At 36.1% G+C, this 11,500-nt stretch overlaps 2 protein-coding genes across 3 annotated transcripts; one reads left to right on the forward strand and one right to left on the reverse strand.

Annotated features, from left to right (window-relative positions):
• Positions 1–931: 931 nt before the first annotated feature.
• On the forward strand, positions 932–3,809 carry LOC105791711 (uncharacterized). The gene is made up of 3 exons (XM_012619919.2): positions 932–2,179; positions 2,633–2,894; positions 3,199–3,809. The coding sequence occupies exons 1-3, from the start codon at positions 1,080–1,082 to the stop codon at positions 3,364–3,366; spliced, it is 1,530 nt and encodes a 509-aa protein (XP_012475373.1). The 5' UTR covers positions 932–1,079; the 3' UTR covers positions 3,367–3,809.
• A 292-nt stretch (positions 3,810–4,101) lies between these two features.
• LOC105791716 (60S ribosomal protein L37a) lies at positions 4,102–5,576 on the reverse strand. Of its 2 annotated transcripts, none has more exons than XM_012619924.2 (5): positions 5,439–5,576; positions 5,014–5,053; positions 4,592–4,680; positions 4,402–4,484; positions 4,102–4,313 (listed from the first exon to the last, which is right to left on the reverse strand). In XM_012619924.2, the coding sequence occupies exons 1-5, from the start codon at positions 5,439–5,441 to the stop codon at positions 4,250–4,252; spliced, it is 279 nt and encodes a 92-aa protein (XP_012475378.1). In that variant the 5' UTR covers positions 5,442–5,576; the 3' UTR covers positions 4,102–4,249. The 2 variants fall into 2 exon arrangements, with proteins under 2 accessions (XP_012475378.1, XP_052490677.1); XM_052634717.1 differs by having other exon boundaries at positions 4,986–5,053; positions 5,439–5,514.
• Between the last annotated feature and the right edge of the window lie 5,924 nt (positions 5,577–11,500).

Below are 11,500 nucleotides of genomic sequence, written 5' to 3' on the forward strand. Positions count from 1 at the left end.
ATAGATAGAATTATAAAATTTTAAAAGGGTCAAAATTAAAAAGCCAAAAATAAAATTTTCTATTCAATTAAGAACTAAAAGACTTAAATAGAATGATTTAATATTTGGGAGGAGTCAAATGAAATTTTTAGGCTATGCCTTTGGTCAGATTCAAATTGAGATGTCCCATTAAACTAAAACCGAAGATTCAATCAATTCAGCTGATAATATATAATAAAAAATATGTAGTTGAGAGTTGATTAAAATTGATAAAACTAATATTTCCTTTAGCAAGAAATTGAAAACTTTTCATTTTTATTTGGTAAATATACTTTAAATTATTTTTAAAAAATAATGACTATAATTATTAAAATAATTAGATGAGTAAAAAGAAGAAAAATCTAACCCATTCAACTTCCAATATAATTCTTACAACGTGGCTAAAAAGTATGATTCAATTGTTGATGATGCCGGCGGTAGAGCAAAAATGATTGGTAGGTGCAGGCAACCGGGTCTGCTCCCATTGGCCCCAAACTGAATCATTTTCTTTTTCTTTGATTGAAGTTGAAGTCAAATAGAGGGAATGGCATCAAGGTAATTTTGTACGTGGCGGAATGGCGCCGATTTAACGAGCCCTTGAAGCGGCGGCTAAAGATACCCAAGCCACGTGGGTTGATGGTATTGGGGGTTCTGAATACCCACTTTTTTAACAACTCCTTTGGAGCTTAGGAACAAAAAGGAAACAACTTATTTTAAATTTTGAGATATAAATACACATAAAAAACTAATAATAAATTAAATATTTCTTTATTTAGGGAAAAAACAAATACAAAAAATAATGAGAATAAACGAAAAGGGCCACTCCATTATTGGTTTATTAAAAAAAAAATGGCTTGGCGATGATTACCATTAATTCCACGCTCATGTCTTCTTTGTCTTTTCACAGTTACTAGAGTGAAAAAGAGAAAACCTCTCCTCTACACACAAAGCAAAGCAAATGAAAAGAAAAGTGATTTGAGAAATTTCCAATCTATTCAAAGCAATAGGGAAAAAAAAAGAGTTAAGAGTGAATTGGAGGGAAATTGATTTTTACGTATGTAATGCATCAGAAAAAATCGGAAGTTCAGATCGGAAAAGAAAGCAGCGGCGTCTCCTCCGGTTTTAATCCCAAACCTTCCACCGTTCACCACCACCACCACCACCAGCATTTCAATTACCACCACCGTTTACAACAGCTTTCCGATACAACAGCGCCGGCGGGTACCGGGACGTCTCCGGTTTACGTTTTCCCTCATATAATTACTCAGAGCACGTCTGGAAATGATGCGATTGCACCTCCTCCGTCTTCATCTTCCACTTCTCCGACCCCTTACAAGAGACCCCTTTTGACCCAAACGCCGTCTCTCACCAAATCCCCTACTTTGTACCGTTTCACCACTCCCCCGCAGTTCAATTCCCGGAATACGGCGTCGTTCTTTTCCTTCTCCGTCGCTGCTAAATCGTCCTTTTATCGAATCCTCCACCGTTTCAAGCACCTGCGTCGTCTTCGAGTTTACCTACGCTTAATCCTCCTTTTATCTCTCCCCTTTTTGTACTTCTTACTTTCACCTCCAAGCCACTCCCTTTTACTTGACTTCCTCACGGCTTTTGCTTTCTCGGTTGCCCTTCTTTTTTCCCTCAACCTCGCCCTTCCTCGCCTCCCTTCTATTCGACTGTTCTTAGCCCGTTCGTTTCCAGTTACGCTCAAGTCATCATCTTCACTATCGAGGTCGCACTTACCAGTGTTTTGGTCAATTGGGTCTCGGTCAAAATCCGAAAAGAGATCGAGTTCAGGGTGTTGGGTTCAAGTTTATAGCAACGGAGACGTTTACGAAGGGGAATTTCATAAAGGCAAGTGCTCAGGGAGTGGCGTTTATCACTATTATATGAGTGGACGATACGAGGGGGATTGGGTAGATGGGAAGTACGACGGCTATGGGGTGGAAACATGGGCGAGAGGAAGCCGATATCGTGGGCAGTTTAGGCAGGGTCTTAGGCATGGATTCGGAGTTTATTGGTTCTATACTGGGGATGTCTATGCTGGTGAGTGGTCTAATGGGCAGAGCCATGGCTGTGGAATCCATACCTGTGAGGATGGAAGTCGATATGTTGGGGAATTCCAATGGGGTGTCAAGCATGGACTTGGACATTACCATTTTAGGTAAATAATTCTGTATTTTCTAGGTTTCTTTTGGCTTATGCTATGAATAAATTCCGAGTTTTTGATTCTTGTTATGAGATTCTTGGTGTCTGAATGAATATGCTTAGTAATTTGTTGTTGTAGATTTTGGATGAATTTATTCTTACAAAATGGTTTTATTATACTATTACTAAATGTATGCTTAGGTAACAAAGCTGATGTTATTGTTGCGTTATCACTTACCACCTAGATTGTAGGATCCGATTGGGAACCTTGTTCATTTTTTGCCCTGTTTTTTTACATGTATTAGCTTGAATAACTGATAGGTTTCACTGGAATCTAGCTCAAGCTATGTAGGAAAGTTTGGTTTTATGTTTTAAGTGCATTTTTGCAATGTGAGGGTGGCCTTTTCATACAAATGAAATTACTGCCTATCTACTTTATGAGCATAGATTTATGAACCTTCTGATTTAGGAATGGAGATACATATGCTGGGGAATATTTTGCAGACAAGATGCATGGATTTGGTGTGTATTGTTTTGCAAATGGCCATCAGTATGAAGGTGCTTGGCATGAGGGCAGACGACAAGGGCTTGGAATGTATACATTTAGAAGTGGGGAAACACAATCTGGTCATTGGCAAAATGGAATCCTTGATGTCCCAAGCACACGGAATAATACCTATCCTGTATCTCCTGTAGCTGTCTATCATTCTAAAGTACTTAATGCTGTTCAGGTAAAATTTTTTTTTTGTGCCATAGGTTGTAATAAGTTTTCCCAATCATTGCTTGGCCTGATGGCCAACCTTAAACTATTTGTATCTAAAACGTAACTCACTGATGTCAAATATTAGGTGTAATATATCCAAAGTGCATGGAAGACATGCCTAATACTTTCAAGACTCGACAGTTTTAAATTTTTGCATGGCTTGTATCTTGTGGTCAAGAATTATGCTCTGCAATGCAACAGTTTGCTGTACTTGCAGTCTTCAGTGTGAAGCAGGGACATGTCTGATTGTTTTTTTTTTTTTCATTTGTCAGGAGGCAAGAAGGGCTGCAGAGAAAGCTTATGATGTGGCCAAGGTAGATGAGAGAGTGAACAAGGCAGTAGCCTCAGCTAATAGAGCAGCCAATGCAGCAAGAGTAATTGCAGTAAAAGCAGTCCAAAAGCAAATGGATCATAACCACAATAACAACAATGCCGTGTGAGACTTCTGACAATAGCTCGTTTGCATTTGAAACTCAATGAGATAGCAGCAAGAGGATGATGGCTTATGCGACTTTCTTTTCATATAGCCTTTTGTTTTATATTGTCATCTTCTTACAGTCTTCATTCTTGGCTGAAGAGTATTTAGATCCTTTTTAACATCAAAAGCACGTACACATGCTGGGAAGAAATTCCAAGCATAAAAGTGAAGGTGGAGAGAGAGATTTGACGGCGGTGGTTGTGATGACACCCTTTTCTAATTAACTTTAGGTATCCTATCTTTGTACAGTTTTTGTAAAGATGAGCTAGATATATGAAAAGAACCATATATAAATGGTGGGCAGTTGAAACCTCATCCAGTCAATGCTGTTGTATGTGAACTTAATTGGATTTTGCAATGAAGAAAACCATGAATGTATGGTAGTGTTGGATCTCAAAGTTAAAATGCTTTGACATGAAGGTAATTTAGTTGTGTTAAAGTTATTTCCCCAGGTTCTTCCCTGTAAATTTGTGACATTTCATTATGTGGCTTTGCTACCCCCAATGGTGATAGTGGTTAGTGTTTAAAGGGCAAAGGAAATTTGTCTTGACACGATTTAAACAGTAAGAGCCTAATTGTTGGAAAAGATATATGTTAGAAACCAGAGATGGATATATCTAAGAAATAAAAAAGTTAATAAGAAAAGCTGCTTCAATAACTCAATCCATTTTAGTCAATATTAGCATAATCGATGACGTAATCTAAACACCAAAACTGATTCCATTGATTCATGAGTTCAAAATATACCAAAAAGCAAATTGTTTAAAAGCACTAGCACAAGGCACTGCATTCACTTCCATAAATCAAGAAAATGAAAAGCACAAACGCACTTTATAAATCAAGTTTTAACTCTCGGTCTGCTCCCTAAGCCTCCGAATAGTGCTCCTGACTGTCACAGCACTTGCAGTGCTGCCATAGACAAAAAAAAAAGTAATTAGAGAGAGAACACAATGCCATGAGCAAATATAATTACAAACAATGGTCAACAGATTCTTACTTCAAAGTGTAAGCACCCCCTGCTTTCACTTTTCCACAGTCTTTGCATCCCCAAATTCCGACTGCTTTTCTCTTCACCGCATACTGCATTCATTGACATGCTAGATTAAATAAGCCACTATTGAGCCAATCAAGTCATCTGAAATCTCAAACTAGAAGGAAACGAATGCTAATAAGAATGAAAAAACTACCTTTCCACAGAATTCACAGAAGTACTTGCTGTGTTGACTGACTTCCATCTTTTTAATCTGCTTGCGCAGACTAGCACCATAACGGGTACCTAAAATTTACAAGTTGTTAGGAACTTCCTATTTTTCATCACACAAAGTACCTAAAACGAGTCAAGTGTCACAAACTGTTGTGCCCAGTATCCAAATCATTAAGCAATAAACACAATATCTAACTATCCAGTTATCAACCACACCATGCAAGTAAATTCGTAATAATGAAAATAAGATATTCGACCCCTATTAACAGTCTAAGATCCCTCATTCCAGAAACTGATGGCACTACAATGACACAACAGAATAGTTCAGATTATGGTTCATTTCCCATGAAATATACCGAAAAACAGGGATTATATACCGTGATAAAAGCTAAATAGAGCGCATACCATATTTCCCAACAATACCGGCCTTCTTGGTTCTCTTTGTCTGCACAGATTTGAAGCGATGCAGAGCTAAATCAGCTACTCAGTCGAGATTCATAAAACTACATACTTTTAACATGTTCACAATCAAACAAATAATAATATCAACTAAAAACGGAACATAGTTTCCACGAAATTAGAAAGCCAAGTTTTTTTTACTTTTAAGTTTCACTAAAGAAACAAGCTAGCTTTTAATTGAATCTTAAAACGTTAGAGAATTAACCCATTTCCACTATTCAAGAACAGCGCAGAAGAATATATCAACATGGATTAAGAATATGTGTCGATTGGAAACTTAAGAAAAAAAAATATAAATTGTAGTTAATTGAGATTAAAAACGGGAACTTCGTGCTAAATTGAAGCAGCAATTTCAGTGAAAGAGAGCGTACCATATTGAAAGGCTTCGGATATGCGGAAGAGGAATGGAACAAAAACCCTACAAATCCCGCTTGTAGTCTGCGCGGCCAAGTAAATAGAGACGGAGAAGATTATTTTGTTTTATATATGCTTAAAATTATTTGCCCTAAAACCCGACCCGGCTTCATCGGTATGCGGTCCGTTAAGGTTTTAATTAACGTGGGCGGAAGATATAATCCGAACCGAACCCATGAATATATACTACTAATAGATTGACTCTTTTTTTTCAAGTACTTAAATAAAATTTGAATGTTTATACTTCAAAATATAAAAATTAAATTCTCTTAAATTTTTATTGAAAAATTATAATTTTAAGTGTTCACATTTTATATTTTTAAAACATTATGAATTCAATAAAATAAAATTTTAAATCAAAATAAAAATAAAAAAATAATAATTCAATCATCTTTTAGTTCGCTTTAATCGATTACGAGCTATTTACTCAAAAACCAGTTCAAATTTTATTCAACTCTTTACTCATATTAATATATCAATTAATTCTCGACTCAATCCGATTTAAAAAACTATCATTTTAATAGTTACTCAATTTCATAAAAAAATATATGATTTAATAAAAATGTTATGAGAAATATATAACAATGTATAAAGTTATCCCAAATGCCACGAGTAGGGGTGTTCAAACGATTAATCAAATTGAACTTGTATTAACCGAACCTTTTAATCATTTAACCGTTAACCGAACCGAATTTTTTTTCAAAAAAATTAATCAAATCGAAATATTTCGATTAATTCGGTCGGTTAACCGAAATTTATATGGTTTTTTGTTAAAACAAGTATAAAACATATAAAAAATCTGATAATATTCATTTGATTAAATTATCTGAATTAGTAATAGCCTAATACATATAATATATAATATTATTTATTAAGTTAGATTAATTATTCAATTTAATCAATTAACCGTTAATTAAAATTTTAAAAATCTTTAACTAACTTCCGACCATACTATTTAGATTAACCATTAAAGTTATTTCCCACATTATTTTTAGTATGTTGTGTTAACTCAACTCATATTTTATAGATAGGTATTCAATTTTAATTGTTTGAAATTACTTAACTATAGCTATTATGTGGGCAAAATACCAAAAAAAGCCATTTTTTTTAAATTTATTGAAATGGGCCCGGTATTTATTATTTACCGGAATGGGCCCTTTTCCCTTAAATCGCATCCACGTCACCGTGAAGTCGGTGGCGATGTCAAAATAATCAGCACCACGTCGGTAGCGCTTTCGACGAGGCAACAAAGCGCATCCACGAAAGCGCGATTTGTGTGCACGTCAGGAAAGCGCGCTAACGTGGCCGCACTTTGTTGCCACGTAGCGCGCCCCTGGGGACGCGATTTCCCCGTTTTCCCACGTTAGATTTTTGGATTTTAGGGTTTATAGTTTAGGGTTATTAGGATTTTTAGGGTTTTAGAGAAAAAGTAAACAAATAAGAGATTAGGGTTTAAAGTTTCCTAATTAAATTAATTATAATTTATTCAAAATTGGATTACGTTTCGTGTTTATGGGTTTTTAAGATAAAATCAAAGCAGGATGCTTTATCAGAAGGATTTCTGAAGTCGCGCCTACGTGTACGCGCTTTTGCTACAGTAGGTCTTGGAAAAATAATTTCGAGTTGACGTTTCTGAGCAAATAGTATAAAAAACGCTTGAAGCAGGATGCGTTATGAGAAATTTATATTTAAGTTAAGGGTTAGTGTTTTTAAGTTAAGAGATAGGGTTTTTAAGTTAAGGGTTTAGGGTTTTTAGGTTAAGGGTTTATGGTTTTAAAGTTAAGGGTTAGGGTTTTTAAGTTAAGGGTTTAGGGTTTTTAGGTTAAGGGTTTATGGTTTTTAAGTTAAGGGTTTAGGGTTTTAAAGTTAAGGGTTAAGGTTTTTAAGTTAAGAGTTTAGAGTTTTTAAGTTAAGGGTTTAGGGTTTTTAGGTTAAGGGTTTATGGTTTTAAAGTCAAGGATTAGGGTTTTTAAGTTAAGGGTTATGATTTTTAAGTTAAGGGTTTAGTGTTTTTAATTCAAGGGTTAGGGTTTTAAAGTTAAGGGTTAGGGTTTTTAAGTTAAGGGTTAGTGTTTTTTATTTAAGGGTTAGGTTTAGGGGTTAGGGTTAGGGCTTTTAAGTTAAGGGTTTAAGGTTTTAAAGTCAAGAGTTAGGGTTTTTAAGTTAAGGGTTTAGGGTTTTTAGGTTAAGGGTTTAGAGTTTTTAGGTTAAGGGTTTATGGTTTTAAGTCAAGGGTTTAGGGTTTTTAATTCAAGGGTTAGAGTTTTTAAGTTAAGGGTTAGGGTTAGGATTTTTAAGTTAAGGGTTTAGGGTTTGTCAATTAAATTATGCATTTAATTATAAATTATAAATTTATAAATTTTTAATAAATTAGTTTAGGGTTTTTAAGTAATAACTCAAAAAAATTTCTATTTTATTACATCAAATAATATCAAAATATTCAAAATATTTGTACAAATAAATTAAAATACAAATCAATCTCCGTGCCCGCCGGATTCAGTGCCACATGGCGGCTGTCGACGGTTACGCGTTGGATTCCTCCTTTGTCTAGTTTTCGGCGACGGTTGTGGTTCCTCCGGCGGGGATTCTGGTTCTTTCGGTAGGACATCTGGTTGTCGGAGTTGGGACGATGAGCCACCTTGATAGAATAGTGAATGTGGAGGTGTTTGCATCACCAACGGCGACAGTGTTTGAAACCCATACGGTGGTGGGGATTGGTAAAAAGAAGAGCTCCCCGACGGCCCCTTTTGCGATCCCTCGTGCGTCGCTGGCCTATACATCGGCGGTCCACTCAGTGTAACAGGAAATGGAGTTGAACCGGGCCATTGGCTCCAACCTGCCATAGGACTCAAAAAAGAAAACATATAAGGGTTATGATACATAAAAGAGCTAGAAAACGCACCTGGCATCATCTGGAAAGGCTGTGTCGTGGGTATCATCGGTTGAACTGCTGGGTCGGGTGACTGTGTCGGTGCTCTCGTTGCGCCTGGTGATTGAATGGCCACTGATGATGGGCCGAATGAATGTCTGGGCCTCGTTGAGGGGCCAGCGTCGTTGTCTTGTCGTCTTGGATTTAAAGGCCCGCGTCTTTCCCTTTGGACACGTAATTGCTGCTGCCTTTCCTCTGCCGACAATAAATACTGCTTGCCATAGATCCTAAACCATGGCATGTATTCCGGCATGCACACTAACTCCGGAACGATGATCGGTTCCATAGTAGGTATATACTCATACCGATCTTTCCACATTTCGATGTAGTGGGACCAGAATCTCGGCCAATCCGTATGCAGTTGCCATAGGTCGATGTTGTGGTAATCATCAAACACCTTAGGTGCCACGGGAATCGGTTGTCTACATCCAAATTGCCGTAACACTTTGTCTGACTGGTGCATCTCCGCGGTCGCATAGCTTATCAACGCGACTTTCGCGTGCCAAGCGTTTGGATTTTGTAAGAACTCATCCGGAATTACTGCCCGAATTGCCAGATCCTCGTATGGTGTCCATTGAAACTATATGAACATGATAGAAATATTAGTTATATACATAATACTAAATACTAAATACCAATCGACTAGCGAATGATGGAAATATCAATTTTATTTAATACTTACATGTGCTTCCGACTGTTAGTCTAATAGAAGCCGTGTATCTTCAAGAGAGGTAGGTAATCGAGCATGACTTGCTGGATGGTTCCACCTAATTAAATAAAATTTTAGCATACTTTTATTTTTAAAAATCTACAAAATAATTGTAAAATCTAATATAAAATTTACCTCGTTATGAGTGGGAATGTATATGGGTGGTCCACTCGAGGACGTAGAAATAGAAAGCGAAACCGTGCCCATGACTGCAGTAGTGACAGGCAACCTCCGATTTTTGCTTTAGTCGGTCGCGTCGCCCCACACATCTCCCGATATAATGTCGCCAAGACGGCAGACCCCCAACTCAATTCACCAGCTGCTCTAAAATCAATGAGTTTCAGCAGCCATCTTAGATGTACGCGGCTCCGTGACAAGTCCGGCATCAGATAACCTCCAATTATCTGAAGAATGTATGCCCGAGCATATCGGATTCTTTCTACTTCGGTTGAATCATCATCCGGATCCGGGAATGTGTCTCGTAACCAGCCTATCTCGATCTTACCTCCGTCCATTTTCTCCGGAATAGCGCCCAAAAGCTCGTAGCACACCGCTCCCCAATCGCTAGATTGGGCAAACCCGGTGACTGGGTACCTGCCCACCGGCAATCCCAATTGCAGACTGACATATTCCAAAGTGATAGTGCACTCCCCACATGAAAGATGGAATGTGTGCGTCTCGGGTCTCCACCTCTCGATCAACGCACTGATAAGTTTCGGGTCCACCTTGCATCCCCGGCCTACCGTCGCCACATGCCAAAAACCCGCTTCTTGCAGGTAGTTCTCTACCAACGGTGATGGAGGAGCATGCATATTCCAGATATTGCATTCCAATATCCGATCTACAGACTTTTATAACAAATAATAAATTAATAATTATCTAAAAATGCATAAATAAAAAAATCTTAAATAGTATTTAAAAATTAAATTTAACACTTACCATTTTCATTTGTTCGACGGATATGTGCTGCTTATCAAGATGAGTCAATTCTCCGGCCATTGTTGAAATCGTATAAATTTTTACGATTTAAAAAAATTTAAAAAAATATTTTTTTTAAAATTATTTAAAAATAGGGATTTAAGAGAAATTTAAGAGGAAATTGAGAGCAAATTGAGATTAAATATGGATTTCAGAGAAATTTGGAAGGAATTTGAGAGCAAATTGAGAGGAAATTGAGAGGAAATTTGAGAGATGATTAGTTTGTGAAAAAATAAGGGGTGGGGGGTATTTATAGATTTTTTTTGACTGTTGGGGGGGCAATGGTAAAAAAAATGACCGTTGCACTGTTCACGAGCGGAACAAATCGCGTCCCCAGGGGCGCGCTACGTGGCAACAAAGCGCTGCCACGTCAGCGTGCTTTCCTGACGTGCACACAAATCGCTCTTTCGTGGACGTGCTTTGTTGCCACGTCAGCAAAGCGCGTTGACGTGGTCGCGATTTGCTGACACGTCCCTTACTTCGGGTGACGTGGACGCGATTTAGGGGAAAATGACCCATTTCGATAAATAATAAAATACCGGGCCCATTTCGGTAAATTTAAAAAAAAGTGGCTTTTTTGGTATTTTTCCCCTATTATGTATATAATGCATGACATTTAAAATGGAAAAATAATTATTTAGATTTTTATAGTTTATAAAATATTTAATTAATAGTGGTAAAATTATACTTTGACTCTTTAAAATGATAAAATTTGATTTAGTCCTTTCAAAACTATAAAGATATAAATTATTAAAATGATAAAATTATATATTTTTTACTATTGTAAAGGTATACAATCTAATTCCAACCCCTACATTTTTTTCTAATTTCATCTCTGATTTCCACTTATTGGGTTTATAACAAAACTACAAATACCGAATCGAATAAGCTTTAATTTTTTTATTTTTCCCATTCTCTTTTAACAAATTTTTTTATATAAATATATGTTTAGTATTTAAAACTTAATTTTAATATAATTATACATATATATTAATTTTGAGAAGATTTTAAAAAATATTGAAATGATTTGTTTGCTTTTATATTTTAATCCTATTAAAATTTTATAAATTTAATGATTTCATCTTGAATTAAATATAAATTTAAAATCTATAATTCTTTTTGATATTATGCATGTTTGTTTTGTAGTTCATGTTCGGATTTGTAATCGCCTCTCAACAATATTATCTCTAAGATTCAATTTATATTCTCCTTAATGTATCTTACTATTGTATCCAACCACTTGTTGGTAAAATAATTAATTTCAATTGGAGTTAAATATTTTAAATTTACTTTAAGGTGTAATTAAATTTTTTATTATTTTGTGATTAAAAATAAAGAAATCGTTTTAATTGCTTAGTAAATGTGAAGTGAGGGTTATGAGAGAGGTAAATAAATATTTTTCA

Source organism: Gossypium raimondii, chromosome 8, assembly GCF_025698545.1.
Source record: "Gossypium raimondii isolate GPD5lz chromosome 8, ASM2569854v1, whole genome shotgun sequence".
NCBI classification, from domain to species: Eukaryota; Viridiplantae; Streptophyta; class Magnoliopsida; order Malvales; family Malvaceae; genus Gossypium; species Gossypium raimondii.